Raw genomic sequence first — 19,284 nt, forward strand, 5'->3', positions numbered from 1 at the left:
GGAATCTCCCGATTTTTGGGGATGTGGACAAACCCAGGGCGTTTCTCCGGGATTTCCGGGTGAATTCCCGATATTCCCACCGGGTTTTTGTTTTTCCCCTCAGAGCGAGGGTGTGGAGGCGCCGTGCCCGGAGCCGGGGGAGCATCGATGGACAAGCCAAGTGACTTCTGACTCCGCCGCGTTTTCTGGGATCAAATTCCATGGCAATGTATCCTACCAGGTACCTGCGGCCAGGAAAGGAATCCCTTTCCCCAAATTCCCGCCGTCTTTCCCCAAATTCCTGCCCCTTTCCCCAAATTCCTGCCCCTTTCCCCAAATTCCTGCCCCTTTCCCCAAATTCCTGCCCCTTTTCTGGGATCCATCCCAACCCTTCCCAAGCTCCGGGATCCATCCCAAACTCCGGGATCCATCCCAAACTCCGGGATCCATCCCAAACTCTGGGATCCATCCCAGCCCTTCCCAGACTTCGGGATCCATCCCAGACTCCGGGATCCATCCCAACCCTTCCCAAACTCCGGGATCCATCCCAAACTCCGGGATCCATCCCAGCCCTTCCCAGACTCCAGGATCCATCCCAACCCTTCCCAGACTCCGGGATCCATCCCAAACTCTTGGATCCATCCCAGCCCTTCCCAAACTCTGGGATCCATCCCAAACTCTTGGATCCATCCCAAACTCCGGGATCCATCCCAACCCTTCCCAAACTCCGGGATCCATCCCCAACTCCGGGATCCATCCCAAACTCCGGGATCCATCCCAGCTCCGGGATCCATCCCAGCCCTTCCCAGACTCCGGCGTCCGGCCGTGACTCGTGTCTCCCCCCGTCCCCGCAGGGTCTCGGGCGAGGAATGCAACGGCATCAACGCCATGGCGGCCGAGAGCGGCCCCGGCACGCGCCTGCGGAACCTGCCCGTGCTGCCCGACGCCCTGGACTCCACCCAGCCCTCGGCGGCGCCGGCGCCGGGCCAGGCGCAGCCCGGCGTCGGCGTCGGGGTCAACCCTCCGCCGCCCGAGACGTCCAACCCCAACAAGCCCAAGCGCCAAACCAACCAGCTGCAGTACCTGCTCAAGGTGGTCCTCAAGACCCTGTGGAAGCACCAGTTCGCCTGGCCCTTCCAGCAGCCCGTGGACGCCGTCAAGCTCAACCTCCCGGTGAGCGCCGCCGGGGGCGCCGCGGAGCTCGCCGGGGACTGGGGAGGGGGGCGCCTCTCTGGGAGTTGGGAACGGTGGGAACTGGGGGGTTGGATGATCCGTTGGTGGATTGGACGAGCCAGTGGATGAGTTGATGATGCGGTGGATGGATTTGATCCGATGGTTGGATTTGATGATCGGTGGATGGATGTGATGATCCCGTGGTTGGATTTGATGATCCAATGGATGGGTTTGATGATCAATGGATGGGTTTGATGATCCAATGGATGGGTTTGATGATCCCGTGGATGGATGTGATGATCCAATGGATGGGTTTGATGATCCAATGGATGGATTTGATGATCCCGTGGATGGATTTGATGATCCAATGGATGGATGTGATGATCCAATGGATGGGTTTGATGATCCAATGGATGGATTTGATGATCCCGTGGATGGATGTGATGATCCAATGGATGGATGTGATGATCCAATGGATGGGTTTGATGATCCAATGGATGGGTTTGATGATCCCGTGGATGGATGTGATGATCCAATGGATGGATGTGATGATCCAATGGATGGGTTTGATGATCCAATGGATGGATTTGATGATCCCGTGGATGGATGTGATGATCCAATGGATGGATGTGATGATCCAATGGATGGGTTTGATGATCCAATGGATGGGTTTGATGATCCCGTGGATGGATGTGATGATCCAATGGATGGATGTGATGATCCAATGGATGGATGTGATGATCCAATGGATGGGTTTGATGATCCAATGGATGGGTTTGATGATCCAATGGATGGATTTGATGATCCAATGGATGGGTTTGATGATCCAGTGGATGGATTTGATGATCAGTGGTTGGATTTGATGATCCAATGGATGGATTTAGTGATCCAGTGGATGGATTTAATGATCCAATGGATGGATTTGATGATCCAGTGGATGGATTTGATGATCAGTGGATGGATTTGATGATCAGTGGATGGATTTGATGATCAGTGGATGGATTTGATGATCCCGTGGATGGATGTGATGATCCAATGGATGGATTTGATGATCAGTGGATGGATTGGATCCCATGGTTGGATTTGATGATCCAATGGATGGATTTGATGATCCCATGGTTGGATTTGATGATCCCGTGGATGGATGTGGTGATCAGGGGATGGATTTGATGATCAATGGTTGGATTTGATGATCCCATGGTTGGATTTGATGATCAGTGGTTGGGTTTAATGATCCAATGGATGGATTTGATGATCAATGGATGGATTTGATGGTCCAGTGGATGGATGTGATGATCAGTGGATGAGCTGATGATCCAGTGGTTGGGTTTGATGATCCAATGGATGGATTTGATCCCGTGGTTGGATTTGATGATCCAATGGTTGGATTTGATGATCCCGTGGTTGGATTTGATGATCAATGGATGGATTTGATGATCCAATGGTTGGATTGGATCCCACGGTTGGATCTGACGATCCAATGGTTGGATTGGATCCCACGGTTGGATCTGACGATCCAATGGTTGGATTGGATCCCACGGTTGGATCTGACGATCCGAAGCTGGACTCGGTCCGGTGATGGAACGTGAGGATCCTGCCGTTGGGCTGGAATTTTTTGGGAATTACTCACCCAAAACCGGGAGGTCTTGGGGCCTTTGGGATTCAATTATCCCCAAAAACCCCAAATCAGGAAATTTTGGTGTCTTTGGGGCGGATAAATTCCTCCTTTCCCAAAAACCTGGCGTCAGGACATTTTGGTGCCTCCGGAATTTAATTTTTCCTTTCCCAAAAACCCAGAACTGGGGAATTTTGGTGCCTTCGGGATGAAATGTCCCCAAACTTCCTCCTTTTTCCATTAAAAATCCCCAGCTTGGGAAGAAATCCAGGAGCAAACCAGAAAATCCCCCAATTGTTTGGTTTTTTTTTCTCCTCCTCTCAGGATTATTATAAAATAATTAAAACTCCGATGGATATGGGAACAATAAAGAAACGCTTGGAAAACAATTATTACTGGAACGCTCAAGAATGTATCCAGGATTTCAACACCATGTTTACAAACTGCTACATCTACAACAAGGTACGGGAAAAATTCCAGGGATTCTGGGGAAGGGGGGAAAAACCGTGAGTTTAGTCGATGGGAGCAGCCTCGGTTCCCTTTGGGATTGCTGCAGTTGACACTTGGATTTTTCCCGGTTTTTTTTTTTTGGTTTTAAGGAATTTTTTTTGTTTGTTTTAACAGTTTTTTATTTTTTTTAAGGGATTTTTTTTGTTTGTTTTAACAGATTTTTTTTGGTTTGGTTTTCAGGGATTTTGTTTTGGTTTTAAGGGATTTTGTTTTGGTTTTAAGGGATTTTTTTGGGGGATTTGGGAGCTGGCTTTCCTCTTTTCCCGGAACGGTGAAAGCTGGGAGTCTGCACGTGGATTTCTCCGGTTTTTTTTGGTTTTTTTTTTTCTCTTTGGTTTTTCAAGGAATGTTTGAAGGGATTTTTCCTGGATTTTTTCCCCCCCTTCCCCCTCCCCAAAAAATTTTTTTTCCCTATTTCCCCGACTTTTTTTCCTCCTTTTTCCCTGTTTTTTCCCTATTTTCCCTCTCTTTTTCCTCTTCCCCCATTTTCCATTATTTTCCCTTTATTTTCCCCCTTTTCCCTGTTCTTTCCTTCCCTTTTTTCACCTCTTTTTCCCTGTTTTTTCCCTTTTCCCCTCCCCTTTCCCCTCCTTTTTTCCCACCTCTTTTTCCCCTCTTTTTCCCCCTTTTTCTTCCTTTTTCCCTCTACTTTCAATATTCTTTCTACTTCCCTACTTTTCCCCATCCTCCATTTCCCCCCCCCTTTAAAAACCCCCCCAATCCCCCCCAAAAAACCTTTCCCTCCCGAATCTCTTCGGAAAATCCCAAATTCCCGGTTTTTCCCCCCGTTTTTGCAGCCAGGGGATGACATCGTGCTGATGGCGGAGGCTCTGGAGAAGCTTTTCCTGCAGAAGATCTCGGAGATGACGCAGGAGGAGACGGAAATCGTCATCGCCCAGACCAAGGGACGGGGCCGCGCCCGCAAGGAAGCAGGTGGGGAGCCCCAGTCCCCAAAGAAAAAAATTCCCAACTTTCCCCCCCCCAGAGTCATCGGAAATCCGTGGAATTCTCCTGAAAGAATCCGGGAAAAAAAAAATCCCGAAAAAAGTTCCTGAAAAAATGCTGAAAATTCTTGAAATTCCTAAAAAAAAAAGCCACCAAAAAAAAAATCCCCACCGAAAATATCCCCCCATAATTCCGGAAAAAATCCCCGAAAATATTCTCCCCCCAAAAAAATTCCTGAAAAATCCCACCCACCCCTCCCCCCGAAATTCCTGAAAAAGTTCAAAAATATTCTCCAAAACAAAAAATCCTGAAAAGAAAAAATGCCCAAAATTCTCCAAAAAAATTCCTGAAATTCTTAAAAAATTCCTCCCCCTCAAAAAGAATCCCCAAGAAAACAAACAAACAAACAAACCTCAACGGGGGGGAAAAAAAATTCCAAAATTCCCGAAAAACGTATTGGGGAAAAAAAAAATCCTGAAGAAAAAAAAATCCAAAAACTATTTTACGGGATTTTCCTTGTTTTTTCTCTAATTTCCGCCCTATTTCCCTTTTTCCCTTTTTTTTCCCCGACTTCCCTTCCCCGTTTTTTCCCTGCTTTTCCCCCAGTTTCCCCTCCCCCTCCCCCTTTTCCCCCCTTTTTTCCCTCCTTCCCCCCTATTTTCCCCTCTTTTTTCCCTTATTTCCTCCCTTTTTATCCCCATTTTCCCCCCATTTCTCCCCAATTTTCCCCAATTTCCCCCCATTTCTCCCCTGTGTTTTCCCCCTTTTTTCCCTTTTTCCCCATTTCCCCCCATTTTTCCCCTGATTTTCCCTCTCATTTCCTCATTTATTCCCCCATTTGTTCCCCCATTTTTCCCCCATTTTTCCCCCCATTTCCCCCCTCATTTCCCTGTGTTTCCCCCATTATTTCCCCCCTCATTTCCCCGTTTGTTCCCCTGTATTTCCCCCCATTTTCCCCATTTTTCCCTTTATTTCCCCCTATTTCCCCCCTCATTTCCCCACTTTCCCCCGTTTTTCCCTTTATTTCCCCCCTCATTTCCCCATTTGTTCCCCCGTATTTTCCCCCATTTCCCCGTATTTTCCCTCCTATTTCTCCCCTCATTTCCCCATTTCCCCCCCATTTTTCCCTCTATTTCCCCCCCATTTTTCCCTTATTTTTCCCCCCTATTTTCCCCCTCATTTCCCCATTTTCCCCCCCATTTTTCCCTTTATATCCCCCCTCATTTCCCCGTATTTTCCCGCATTTTTCCCTTTATTTCCCCCCTCATTTCCCCATTTGTTCCCCTGTATTTTCCCCCATTTTTCCCTTTATTTCCCCCCTATTTCCCCCCTCATTTCCCCGTATTTCCCCCCATTTTTCCCTTTATTTCCCCCCTATTTCCCCCCTCATTTCCCCGTATTTCCCCCCATTTTTCCCTTTATTTCCCCCCTATTTCCCCCCTCATTTCCCCGTATTTTCCCCCCATTTTTCCCTTATTTTTCCCCCTATTTCCCCCCTCATTTCCCCGTATTTCCCCCCATTTTCCCTTTATTTCCCCTCTATTTCCCCCCTCATTTCCCTGTATTTTCCCCCATTTCCCCCCCATTTTTCCCCCCTATTTCCCCCCTCATTTCCCCGTATTTTCCCCCATTTTTCCCTTTATTTCCCCCCTCATTTCCCTGTATTTTCCCCCATTTTCCCCCATTTTTCCCCCCATTTCCCCCCTCATTTCCCCGTATTTCCCCCATTTTTCCCTTTATTTCCCCCCTATTTCCCCCCTCATTTCCCCGTGTTTTCCCCCATCTCCCCCCCATTTTTCCCCCCTATTTCCCCCCTCTTTTCCCCGTATTTTCCCCCATTTCCCCCCCATTTTTCCCCCCTATTTCCCCCCTCACTTCCCCGTATTTTCCCCCATTTCCCCCCCATTTTTCCCCCCTATTTCCCCCCTCATTTCCCCGTATTTCCCCCCATTTTTCCCTTTATTTCCCCCCTATTTCCCCCCTCATTTCCCCGTATTTCCCATTTTTCCCTTTATTTCCCCCCTATTTCCCCCCTCATTTCCCCGTATTTCCCATTTTTCCCTTTATTTCCCCCCTATTTCCCCCCTCATTTCCCTGTATTTTCCCCCATTTTCCCTTTTTTTCCCCCCTATTTCCCCCCTCATTTCCCCATATTTCCCCCATTTTTCCCTTTATTTCCCCCCTATTTCCCCCCTCACTTCCCCGTATTTTCCCCCATTTCCCCCCCATTTTTCCCCCCTATTTCCCCCCTCATTTCCCCGTATTTCCCCCCATTTCTCCCTTTATTTCCCCCCTATTTCCCCCCTCATTTCCCCGTATTTTCCCCCATTTTCCCCCATTTTTCCCCCCTATTTCCCCCCTCATTTCCCCGTATTTTCCCCCATTTCCCCCCCATTTTTCCCCCCTATTTCCCCCCTCATTTCCCCGTATTTCCCCCCATTTTTCCCTTTATTTCCCCCCTATTTCCCCCCTCATTTCCCCGTATTTTCCCCCATTTCCCCCCCCCCTTTCCCGCCGTTCTCCCCCATTTCTCCCGGATTTTTGCCCCCGTCCCGTCTCTAACCGCCCGTTCTCCGCGCAGTTCCCTCCAAGCCCGGCTCCTCGGCGCTGCCCGGCACGCCCCAAGGCTCGTCCCCGGCCCCCGCGGTGCCGCCGCCGCCGCCGCCGCCGGGCCTGGCCCCTCCTCACGCCTTCCCCGGCGCCGCCGGCCCCGGCCCCGAGCTGCTGGTGCCGCCCGCCATGACCGTGGTGCCCCCCGTGCCCCCCGCGCCGCCCGCCCCGGCCCCGCCGCCGGCCCCGGCCCCGCCCGCCGCCGTCCCGCCGCACCCGCCCGTCATCCCCACGCCCGCCCAGCCCGTCAAGGTGCGTTAATTAGCTTAATTGATGCTTATTATTAGTGCTTATTAGTGTTATTATTAGCGTTATTATTGTTATTATTATTGGTATCATCGTTGTTATCGTGGGGGGCGATCCCGCCGCACCCGCCCGTCATCCCCACGCCCGCCCAGCCCATCAGGGTGGGTTAATTAGCTTAATTCATGGCTATTAGTAGCGTTTATTATTGTTATTATTAGTGTTATTACCGGTATTATTATTGGTGTTATCGTGGGGGGCGATCCCGCCGCACCCGCCCGTCAAGGTGAGAGCCACAGTCGTTAGCCAGGGCTAATTAGGTTAATTACTAGTATTTATTACAAGTAGTGCTATTATTATGGTTTCATTAGCGTCAATTAGTTTTGTTTGGTATTAAGACTCGTTGTGATTATTGCTCCGTTAGTTTTAATTAATTTAACTTTGCATTAACATCGTTACGTTGAGCGTTTATTCTTACCGTCGTCGTTATCGCCGTTGCTTTCTTAGTCTTAATTAGCGCGATTGGATCTCGGGGTCTGTAATTCATTAGGCTGTTTGTTCGTCTCGTTACTGTCGTTGCTTTGTTTGATTTTATTATTGTGGTTATCGTTACGGCTTTGAGCGCCGTTAATTGCACTAATTAATTGATTAGTCTGATTCCGCGTTGGGATTCGTTAGCGCGTTTAGCGTCGTTCGTGGAGCGATCCCAAAGCAGAAATTCCCGAACACAAAATTCCCGAGTTAAAACCGAACTCCCAAAACCCCCGAACTGCCAAGGCGCCCCTGGAATTCTGGGTGATGCGGAAACCCCAACGAGCGACCCCGAGGCAGAACCTCCGGAAGTAGAAATTCCAGCGACCGATCCCAAACCGGAACCTCCGGAACCCCAACATTCCCCGGGAAACCTTGGGATTTTGGATAAAGTAGAACCTCCAAAACCCGAAATTCCTGAGGTGACCTCAGATCTCTGGGTGGTGCAGAAACCCCGATGGGCGACCCCGGAGTAGAAACCCCAAAATTCCTCTGCTCGCCTCGGAATCCGGGGCGACGTAAAACCTCCGATGACCGACCCCAAAACACCCAAAATTCCCGCGTTAAGCCCAGAATTCCATCCCATCCCCAACGTACAAACCCCAAAATTCCTCTGCTCGCCTCGGAATCCGGGGCGACGTAAAAACTCCGATGACCGACCCCAAAACACCCAAAATTTTCACGTTAAGCCCAGAATTCCATCCCATCCCCAATGTAGAAACTCCAAATTTCCTCTGCTCGCCTCGGAATCCGGGTTGACGTAAAAACTCCGATGACCAACCCCAAAATTCCCAAGATCCCCGCGTTGACCTCAAAATCCCGTCCCATCCCCAACGTAGAAACTCCAAATTTCCTCTGCTCGCCTCGGAATCCGGGTTGACGTAAAAACTCCGATGACCAACCCCAAAATTCCCAAGATCCCCGCGTTGACCTCAAAATCCCGTCCCATCCCCAACGTAGAAACTCCAAATTTCCTCTGCTCGCCTCGGAATCCGGGTTGACGTAAAAACTCCGATGACCGACCCCAAAATTCCCAAAATTCCCGCGTTAACCTCAGAATCCCGTCCCATCCCCAACGTACAAACCCCAAACTTCCTCTGCTCGCCTCTTAATCCGGGGTTCCGTAAAACCTCCGATGGCCGAAACGCCCAAAATCGCCGCGTTAACGCCGCGATTTCCCCCCCCGTTCCCCAGACGAAGAAAGGCGTGAAGAGGAAAGCGGACACCACCACGCCCACCGCCATGGACCCCATCCACGACTCCTCCTCCTCCTCCTCGTCCCTCCCGGCCGAGCCCAAGGCGCCCAAGCTGGGCCCGCGGCGCGAGAGCGGCCGGCCCGTCAAGGCGCCCAAGAAGGAGATCCCGGACTCGCAGCAGCACCCCGGCGACGGCCGCGCCTCCAAGGCCTCGGAGCAGCTCAAGTACTGCGGGGGCATCATCAAGGAGATGTTCGCCAAGAAACACGCCGCCTACGCCTGGCCCTTCTACAAACCCGTGGACGTCGAGGCGCTGGGGCTGCACGACTACTGCGACATCATCAAACACCCCATGGACCTCAGCACCATCAAGGTGAGGCCTGCGGGGGGGGCTGGGGGGAGGAGAAAACGGGGGCTGGGGGGAGAAATGGGGTTTGTGGGGGGGAAAAACGGGGTTTGGGGGGAAATAAATGGGATTTGGGGGGAAATAAATGGGAGTTTGGGGGGAAAAAATGGGAGTTTGGGGGGAAAAAATGGGAGTTTGGGGGGAAAAAATGGGAGTTTGGGGGGAAAAAATGGGAGTTTGGGGGGAAAAAATGGGAGTTTGGGGGCATGAAATGGGATTTTTGGGGAAGAAATGGGGATTTGGGGGGAGAAATGGGGTTTTTTGGGGGAAAAAATGGGAAGTTGGGGGGAAAAATGGGGTTTGGGGGCATGAAATTGGATTTTTGGGGAAGAAATGGGGGTTTGGGGGGAAAAAATGGGAGTTTGGGGAGAAAAAAAAGGTTTGGGGAGAAAAAAATGAGGGTTTGGGGGAAATAAACGGGGGTTTGGGGGCATGAAATGGGGTTTTTGGGGAAGAAATGGGGTTTGGTGAGAAAAAAATGGGGGTTTGGGGAGGAAAAAAAGGGGATTTGGGGGAAAAAATGGGGGTTTGGGGAGAAAAAAATGGGGTTTGGGAGGAAAAAAATGGGAGTTTGGGGAGAAAAATGGGGGTTTGGGGGCGTGAAATGGGGTTTTTTGGGGAAAAAATGGGGCTTTTGGGAGAAGAAATGGGGTTTTGGGGAAAAATGGGATTTTTGGGGATTTGGGAGAAGAAATGGGGTTTTGGGCGGAGTTTGAGGGGAAATGGGCTTTGGGAGGAAAACTTGCGGGGCCGAACCTGCAGTGACCAAACCCACGTTTTCTTTCCGACCCAAACGAGCCAATTTTTTTTTTCCCCCAAACCCCGACCGTTTCCCATGGAATTCCCGCGGAATTCCCGATTTTTGGGTTGTTTTTTTTTTTTGTTTTGTTTGGTTTTTTTTTTTTTTTATCTCCCCTGGTTTCAGTCCAAGCTGGAGGGTCGGGAATACCGCGACGCTCAGGAATTCGCCGCCGACGTTCGGTTGATGTTCTCCAACTGCTACAAGTACAACCCCGCCGACCACGAGGTGGTGGCCATGGCCAGGAAACTGCAGGTGAGAATTCCCAACTTTCCAGGAAAATTGCCTTCTTTTCTTTTTTTCCCCAAGCAGGATTTCCTTCCTCCATTGAAAAAAAAAAAAATTTAAAATTTGGGAATAACGGCCCCCAAAAAATGCTGATTCGGCGGAAAAAGTGGGAAAAATCGGGGGTTTTTTGGCGGGGAAGTGAAGGAAATCGGCTCAGTCTCCTCTTGAACATTCTCCTCTTCTTTTTCCAGCAGGATTTTTCCCCCCCAAAAAAAAAACCAAAAGAAAACCTCTTGGAATAACCCCCCAAAAATGCTGATTTGGCAAAAAAAAAAGCGGGGGGGAAAAAATTCCGGGTTTCCGTTGTGGACGGGAAGGAAACCAGCTCCGGTTCCCCTTTGAGGTCCGGTTGTGTTTCCTGTTTTCTTTTCGGGTTCTCCCTCAGTTTTTTCTTGGTTTCCCCTCAATTCTCTCTCCGTTTCTTCTGAGTTTCCTCCTGTAGCCTTGATGTTATTTCACATTTCTCTTCTTCTCGCAGCTCACTTTCCTCTCTGGTTTTCCCTCCGCTTTCCCTCCGTTTTCCCTCCGTTTTCCCTCCGCTTTCCCTCCGTTTTCTCTCCGTTTTCCCTCCGTTTTCTCTCCGTTTTCCCTCCATTTTCTCTCCGTTTTCCCTCCGTTTCCTCCTTTCGGTTCAGTTTTATTTCATTTTTCATTCTTCTCCTGTCCCAGCTCAATTTTCCCTCGATTTCTCCCGATTTTCTCCCGATTTTCCTCAATTACTTCTCCATTTTTCCCTCAATTTCCCCTTTCATTCCAGGTTTCATTTAATATTTCCCTTCGCCCCGTCTCTCCCAGTTTTTGAGGCAGGAGTAGGAAGGACGAGGCTGGCTCCAAAATTCCCCTTCTTGTCCCCAAAATTCCCTTTTTTGTCCCCAAAAAAGCCTCGAGGGGATCCCCGGGAGGCCCCGCTGAGCTTCCGCTCCTTCCTCTGCTGCTTCTCCCGGGAATTTTTTCCAGCGAATTTTTCCCCGGGAGTTTTTCCAGCTTTTCCAAGGAAGCTTTCCAGTTTTTTTCAGGGAGTTTTTTCCGGCTTTTCCTCATTCCCGAGACTTTGGAATTCCTTCACCAGCTCCGACGTCACCAGTGAAGATTTTAGCTCCAAAATTCTGTAAAAAAACCTGGATTTTGCCTTTTTTTGGTTGTTTTTTTTGGAATTCGCCTCTTTGAAGCAAGGAAAACCCCAAAGATTTGGGGACACCTGAGATCCCTCCGCTCCCAGAGCTCCAAATCCTCCAATATTCCGATTTTTAACCCCAGGAAATCCTTCGGAGTGAGTGAGCGTTCCTAGAATGATGAAGAGGAGGGTGGGCTGTGAATCCACGGTGGAATTAAGGCTGGGAAAGACCTCGAAAATCACGGAGTCAACCGAGGGTGATCCAAGAACATCTCAAGAGCTTGGAGAACTCGGGCTTTCGATGAGAAATTGATGAAATCCTTCAATTCTTTCCCCAAAAAAGCGCCTTGGAGATGGTTGAGTTCTCCGGGGGGAATCCACGGTGGAATTAAGGCCGGAGAAGGTCTCGGCAATCGCGGAGTCGACCAAAGGTGGTCCAAGAACGTCTCAAGAACTTGGAAATTTCAGGTTTTAAATGATGGAATTGAGGAAAGTTCATAAATCTTCCCTCAAAGCCACCTTGGAGAGGGTTGAGTTCTCCAGTGGGAGTCCATGGTGGAACCTCAAAGATCATCACAGCAACTGAAGGTGATCCAAGAAGATCCAGAAGATCTCCAGAACCTCAAAGTTGCAGTTTTTCCACGACAAATTGAGGAAATCCCGTAAATTTTCCCCCCGAACCCACCTTGGAGAGAGTCAGAATTCCAGGAAACTCCCAGAATTCCATGATCCCCCCCCCGATCCATGCGTGTGTCCACGTGTTGACCCCAGAGCTCCGCGGGGTTTTGGAGACGCCCCCGAGGCCGTGGCGCCGACGCCGGCGTCACTCCCCGCCCGTGCCGTTGTCGTTCCAGGACGTGTTCGAGATGCGCTTCGCCAAGATGCCGGACGAGCCCGAGGAGCCGGTGATTCCCGCTTCGTCCCCCGTGGTGGTCCCGCCTCCCACCAAGGTGGCCCCGCCCTCGTCCAGCGACAGCAGCAGCGACAGCTCCTCCGACAGCGACAGCTCCTCCGACGACTCCGAGGAGGAGCGGGCGCAGCGCTTGGCCGAGCTCCAGGAGCAGGTGCGGGGTGGCCCAAGGGTCCTTTCAACCCGGTCACGGCCGGAAGTCGTGGTTGTCTCACGAGGCGACGAAATCGTTGGGTTTGTCCACCCGAAATCGTTGGGGTTATTGACTTAGAGTTGTTGGGTTTGTTGACTGAAATCGTTGGGTTTGTCATCCCAAAATCGTTGGGTTTGTCATCCCAAAATTGTTGGGTTTGTCATCTCGAAATCGTTGGGTTTGTCGACCCAAAATCGTTGGGTTTGTCAACCCAAGATCGTTGGGTTTGTCTTCCCAAAATCGTTGGGGTTGTCGACCCGAAATCGTTGGGTTTGTCATCCCAAAATCGTTGGGTTTGTCGACCCGAAATCGTTGGGTTTGTCATCCCAAAATTGTTGGGGTTGTTGATGTACAGTTGTTGGGTTTGTCAGCCCAAAATCGTTGGGTTTGTCGACCCAAAATCGTTGGGTTTGTCAACCCAAAATTGTTGGGTTTGTCGACCCAAAATTGTTGGGTTTGTCATCTCGAAATCGTTGGGTTTGTCGACCCAAAATCGTTCGATTTGTTTTCCCAAAATCGTTGGGTTTGTCATCCCAAAATCGTTGGGTTTGTCGACCCAAAGTTGTTGGGTTGACCTGAAGTTGTTGGGATTGTTGACCGAGGCTCGTTGGGTTTGTTGCTGCGCAACTGTTGGGTTTGTTGACCTAAAATCATTGGTTTGACCCAAAGTCCTCGGGTTTGTTGACCTAAAATCAGGGAGTTTGTTGACCTGGAAGTGTTGGGTTGACCCAAAACTCGGTGACCAGGTGGAATCAGCCATGGGTTGGGTTTAAAGATCCTGGAGGTGTCCATGGAGAGGTGACAGTGACCAGGTGGGGTCAGTGAGAGGTCAGGTGTGATGACCTTGGAGGTCAGGTGTGATGACCTTGGAGGTGACCATGGAACCATTGGAGGTGACAGTGACCAGGTGGGGTCAATCATGGGTTGGGTGTGATGATCCTGGAGGTGTCCATGGAGAGGTGACAGTGACCAGGTGGGGTCAGTGAGAGGTCAGGTGTGATGACCTTGGAGGTGACCATGGAGCCATTGGTGGTGACAGTGACCAGGTGGGGTCAGTGAGAGGTCAGGTGTGATGACCTTGGAGGTGACCATGGAGCCATTGGAGGTGACAGTGACCGGGTGGGGTCAGTGAGAGGTCAGGTTTGATGACCTTGGAGGTGACCATGGAACCATTGGTGGTGACAGTGACCAGGTGGGGTCAGTGTGAGGTCAGGTGTGATGACCTTGGAGGTGACCATGGAGCCATTGGTGGTGACAGTGACCAGGTGGGGTCAGTGTGAGGTCAGGTGTGATGACCTTGGAGGTGTCCATGGAACCGTTGGAGGTGACAGTGACCAGGTGGGGTCAGTGAGAGGTCAGGTGTGATGACCTTGGAGGTGACCATGGAACCATTGGAGGTGACATTGACCAGGTGGGGTCAGTGAGAGGTCAGGTGTGATGACCTTGGAGGTGACCACGCCCACCCCGGAGACCACCTCCAGTCCCCAGCCCCACCCTTCCGTTGCCCGCAGCTCAAGGCCGTGCACGAGCAGCTGGCGGCGCTGTCCCAGCCCCAGCAGAACAAACCAAAGAAGAAGGAGAAGGACAAGAAGGAGAAGAAGAAGGAGAAGCACAAAAAGAAGGAGGAGCTGGAGGACGCCAAGAAGAGCAAAGCCAAGGAGCCGCCGCCCAAGAAGGCCAAGAAGAGCAACAGCAACAGCAGCGCCTCCAGGTGGGCCCTTCCCACAATGCCCTGCGGGCGTCGGGGCGTTTCCCCTTCGCTAATCACCGTAATTACCGCAGGGTCGTTAACGAGGGACCTCCCGGTGAGGTCAGCTCAGCGTTTGGGGCTGGTGGGAACACCTGGCTGGGCAGGTGGAGCTCGGCTGTGGGTGGCCAGGAGCAAATTCAGCTCAGATTTGGGTGGCAGAGGATAAATTAAACTCAGTTTTGGGATTCTGAATGATTTGAGCTCAGTTTTGGGTGGCAAAGAGTAAATTAAACTCAGTTTTGGGGGTCCAGGAGTAAATTAAACTCAGTTTTGGGTTTCTGGATACCTTGAGCTCAGTTTTGGGGGTCCAGGAGTAAATTAAACTCAGTTTTGGGTTTCTGGATACCTTGAGCTCAGTTTTGGGTGACAAAGAGTAAATTAAACTCAGTTTTGGGTTTCTGAGTATCTTGAGCTCAGTTTTGGGTGGCAAAGAGTAAATTTAACTCAGTTTTGGGGGTCCAGGAGTAAATTAAACTCAGTTTTGGGTTTCTGGATAACCTGAGCTCGGTTTTGGGTGTCCCTAACCAGCTTGAGCCCAGTTTTGGGTTTCTGCCCAAAGCCTCTCATTTTTAGGATAAAAACTAAACCTCCTCCGGCTCCCGTAGGTCAGGGCAGGTTTAGAGCAGGTTTAGGTCAGTTTTAGGCCACCTTTAAAATCTCAAACGCCATTTGTCGGTGCTGTGAGCGGCCAGAAGAAACCAGCGGCGATGAAGCTCTGCAGCTGCTGGGGGTTAGGGCTGCGTTTAGGCCAGATTTGAGTCGGAAACCCCGTTTTTCGCTTGTGCGGGCAGCGAGGATCCAGTGGCGGCAAAATCCTCCAGGCCCTGTGGGTTAGGGTTGGGTTAGGTTGGGTTTAGGCGGGGTCTGGGTTGGTTTTAGGCCTAACCCACCGTTCCTTGGTCGCGTGAAGAGTGAGAAGGAGCTGGTGGTGAAGTCCTCCAGATCCTGTGGGTTCGGGCTGGTTTAGGTCGGGTCTGGGTTGGTTTTAGGCCTAACCCACCGTTCCTTGGTCGCGTGAAGAGTAAGAAGGAGCTGGTGGTGAAGTCCTCCAGATCCTGTGGGTTAGGGCTGGTTTAGGTTGGGTTTAGGTCGGGTCTGGGTTGGTTTTAGGCCTAACCCACCATTTTTTGGTCACGTGAACAGTAAGGAGCCGGTGGTGGTGAAGTCCTCCAGATCCTGTGGGTTAGGGCTGGTTTAGGTTGGGTTTAGGCCGGGTCTGGGTTGGTTTTAGGCCTAACCCACCATTTTTTGGTCACGTGAATAGTAAGGAGCTGGTGGTGGTGAAGTCCTCCAGATCCTGTGGGTTAGGGCTGGTTTAGGTTGGGTTTAGGCCAGGTCTGGGTTGGTTTTAGGCCTAACCCACCGTTCCTTGGTCACGTGAAGAGTAAGAAGGAGCTGGTGGTGAAGTCCTCCAGATCCTGTGGGTTAGGGCTGGTTTAGGTTGGGTTTAGGCCGGGTCTCGGTTGGTTTTAGGCCTAACCCACAATTCCTTGGTCACGCGAGCAGTAAGAAGGAGCCGGCGCCGGTGAAGCCCAGCAAAGCCGCGCCCACCTACGAGTCGGAGGAGGAGGAGAAGTGCAAGCCCATGTCCTACGAGGAGAAACGGCAGCTGAGCTTGGACATCAACAAACTGCCCGGGGAGAAGCTGGGCAGGGTCGTGCACATCATCCAATCCCGGGAGCCTTCGCTGAAGAACTCCAACCCCGACGAGATCGAGATCGACTTCGAGACGCTGAAGCCGTCGACGCTGCGCGAGCTCGAGCGTTACGTCACCTCCTGCCTGCGCAAGAAGAGGAAACCCCCAGGTACTTCCGAACCCCCGAGTTTGGGGGTTTGTGGGCGATTTGTTGGTGGGTTCGTTCCCCGGGGTTGGCGCGGTTTTTTGGGGGGACGTGTTTTTGAGGTGTTTACGCCAAGATGGGATTCGAAATGGCGGCCGCTGCCGTTCCCGGTTTGGTTGTAGCAATTAAAGGTTTTCGTTTAAAGTTTCGACTTTAAATTCTTAAATGGTTGTGACGAACCAGTTGGGGTGAAGCCGTTGGGGTTGGGATGAACCGGTTGAGTTTAGGCCAAACCAGTGGAGTTTAGGACGCCCCAGTAGAGTTTAGACTAAACCAGTTGAGTTTAAGCCAAACCAGTTGAGTTTAGACCAAACCAGTTGAGTTCGTCATGACCCAGTTGGGACATCCCAGTTGACTTTCGACCAAACCAGTTGAGTTTAGGCCACACCAGTTGAGTTTATGATGCCCCAGTTGAGTTTAGACCAAACTAGTTGAGTTCGGCATGACCCAGTTGGGACGTCCCAGTTGAGTTTAGACCAAACCAGTTGAGTTTGGCATGACTCAGTTGGGACGTCCCAGGTGAGTTTAGGCCAAACCAGTTGAGTTTAGACCAAACCAGTTGAGTTCGGCATGACCCAGTTGGGACATCCCAGTTGAGTTTAGGCCAGACCAGTTGCGTTTAGGCCAAACCAGTTGAGTTGAGGCCGTTCCTGCCCCGTTGAGTCCCCCCGGGTGGTGACCCCTGCCCTTGTCCCCACAGAGAAACTGGACGTCCTGGCCGGCTCCTCCAAGCTCAAAGGTTTCTCCTCGTCGGAGTCGGAATCCAGCAGCGAGTCGAGTTCCTCCGACAGCGACGAGTCGGACTCAGGTTAGACCTTCCCACCTTTCCCGACCTTCTCCGGACAAATAAACTCGATTTCATTCCTGCCTCCGCCGTCCATTCTTCTTTGGGATTTCCTCGCCCCGGCCCGGGATTTGGGTTTGGATTTTTATTTTTTCCCTGTTCCGTTTTTTTTTTGGTTTTTTTTAATCCTGGAGTTGGGAAGGTTTTGGTCGAGATGGAGTTTAGGTGGGAGTTGGAGGTTTTTTTTGGGAGAGGGGAAATGGGATTTGCGTCTCGACGGAGCCGTCGGGAACGTTGGAGATGGAGGGAGTGGGAATTAGTGGCAGAAAATGGGATTTTATGGGGGAAAAGAAGGTGGAGAGGATGGGATTGTGTTGATAAGGATGGAGGGAATGAGGTTTTATGGGAGAAAATATAAAAAAGGATTTTAAGGATGAAAATACGGAGGGGACGGGATTTTACAGACAAAACCGGGATTTTGTGGCTGGAAAGGCGGAGAGAGTGAGATTCCGTGGAGGAAATGGGATTGTGGGGCGGAGAAAGATGGAGCAGACGGGATTTGATGGAGAAGAAACGGAGGGAAAGGGATTTCATGGATAGACGTGGGATTTTATGGATGAAGAGATGGAGGAGACGGGATTTCATGGGAAAAAAAACGGGTTTTGTGGAGAAAAAAATGGAAGAAGTCGGATTTCAGGGGGAAGATGGAATTTTCTGGAGTCAAAGATGAGAGAACGATATTTTATGGAGTAAAAAATGGGGAAAATGGGATTTTGAGGTTTAAAAAACGCAGGGAATGGGATTTTGGGGATTTAAAAAAATGGGAAAATGGGATTTTGAGGTTTAAAAAACGCAGGGAATGGGATTTGGGGGATTTTTTTAAAAAATGGGGGAAATGGGATTTTGAGGTTAGAAAATGCAGGGAATGGGATTTTGGGGATTTTAAAAAATGGGAAAATGGGATTTTGAGGTTAAAAAAATGCAGGGAATGGGATTTGGGGGATTTTAAAAAATGGGATTTTAGGGATAAATCTCTTGTTGTTTTACGGTATTGGGCGGATTTGGGATCTGGGAGAAAAAAACGGATTTTGAGAGAATTTGGAATTCCGAGTCCCCGGCGTCGCTCCCTGCGCCTCCCTCGGGATGAAATCCTGGTTTTTCCTGGGCTTTATCCCAAATTTTCCTAATTCCCGCCTTTTCCTCCGGCCACCCTCGCCGTGGGATTAGGATTCGTCTCCATCCCAAAGCGTGAGGTTGAGCCCGGCTTAACTCCAGGAAATGGGAATGGTTTGGTGGCTCCGGCGTTGGGAAATCCCACGGAAACATTCGGGATTTAATTCCAGAGCGCCTCGGGCGCGGAGAGGGAGCAAGATCCCCCCAAAATTCCCTGGAAATAGGAAGAAAATTCCCAAAAATGTCCCCCCAAAAAGAGCGAAAACGCCAAATAAAGTGGAATCATCCCAAAAAACCCTCCAGGATCGAGCCGGATCTGGCAGCAATTCCTGCACTTTTCCAGGAGAAATCCGGAATTAGAAATCTCTGAACGTTTTAATGGAGCTTTTAGAACAATTTTACGGCGTTTTCCGTAAATTTGGGGTTTTTTGGGAGGAGGCGGAAAGGTTTTGTTGGAATTTTTCGGCCTGCCGTGAGAAGGGGAAAATCCAGGGATTTGGTGCTGAGTTCTTCCCTGGATTTATTCCTTAAAGTTTGTTTTTACTGGGCTTTTCTTGATGATTTTTTTTGTCCTGATTTTCCGTCGAATTCACCGGAATAATTGGGATTTGACTCATCCCAAATCCAGAGCCTTCGTTTTTCCCGAAAAAAAAGTGGAAGTTGGAAGCGGAGAAACCTGGAAAAGGATTTTTTTGGGGATGAATTCCACTCCAAACCACCAAATCCAAAATTTTTTTTTCCCCGGAAAACCTCGATCTGCCCCAAATATTTTCCCGAAATCCGTTGATTTTTGTGCTCCTTTTTCCAAGATTTCTCAGCCTTGGAAGCGCCAACTCCTTTTCTTCTGAAAAACCCGGAAATTTGGATCTGTCGGATGTTTGGAAATAATAAAAGCGATGAAATTACTCCAAAATCCCGATTTTTTTCATGGAATTTTCCCCCAGGATGTGGAAATTCCGATCCGTCCGTCGGCATTTTGCTGATTGGGTGGGAATAATTCCGGATTTCAGGGGAAATTTGGGAAAAATCCCGTAAATCCACAGCCAGATTTGACTTTTTCGCCCCAAAATCACCCGGAAGTGACTTTTCCGTCGATCCCGGATTTTATCCCCGTGGATTCGGGGTTGAAGATTCGTCCATGGGTTGGGTTGGGATCTCCAGAATCCGGGATGATCCTTCTGGGAACTCGATTCCGACCGCGATCCGACGACCGGAGAAGGAAGT

At 50.3% G+C, this 19,284-nt stretch overlaps 1 protein-coding gene across 3 annotated transcripts in view; it reads left to right on the plus strand.

The window, feature by feature from the left end:
* The first annotated feature begins 59 nt into the window (after positions 1-59).
* Positions 60-19,284, plus strand: part of LOC136305827 (bromodomain-containing protein 4-like) — a 31,566-nt gene continuing 12,341 nt past the window's right edge. For 2 of the 3 annotated variants that reach the window (XM_066209136.1, XM_066209137.1), the window contains exons 1-11: positions 61-220; positions 834-1,152; positions 3,092-3,229; positions 4,075-4,210; positions 6,804-7,084; positions 8,801-9,175; positions 10,134-10,262; positions 12,264-12,473; positions 14,024-14,223; positions 15,769-16,067; positions 16,804-16,911. In XM_066209136.1, coding sequence (XP_066065233.1) covers positions 201-220; positions 834-1,152; positions 3,092-3,229; positions 4,075-4,210; positions 6,804-7,084; positions 8,801-9,175; positions 10,134-10,262; positions 12,264-12,473; positions 14,024-14,223; positions 15,769-16,067; positions 16,804-16,911 — 2,215 coding nt within the window. In that variant the 5' untranslated portion in view covers positions 61-200. Of the gene's footprint in view, positions 221-833; positions 1,153-3,091; positions 3,230-4,074; positions 4,211-6,803; positions 7,085-8,800; positions 9,176-10,133; positions 10,263-12,263; positions 12,474-14,023; positions 14,224-15,768; positions 16,068-16,803; positions 16,912-19,284 lie in introns of all 3 variants that reach the window. The other variant, XM_066209138.1, reaches the window with a different exon arrangement.

The sequence above is a fragment of the Chamaea fasciata genome, unplaced genomic scaffold (genome assembly GCF_029207755.1).
Source record: "Chamaea fasciata isolate MVZ Bird 193981 ecotype frontalis unplaced genomic scaffold, bChaFas1.0.hap1 SCAF_685, whole genome shotgun sequence".
NCBI lineage: Eukaryota > Metazoa > Chordata > Aves > Passeriformes > Sylviidae > Chamaea > Chamaea fasciata.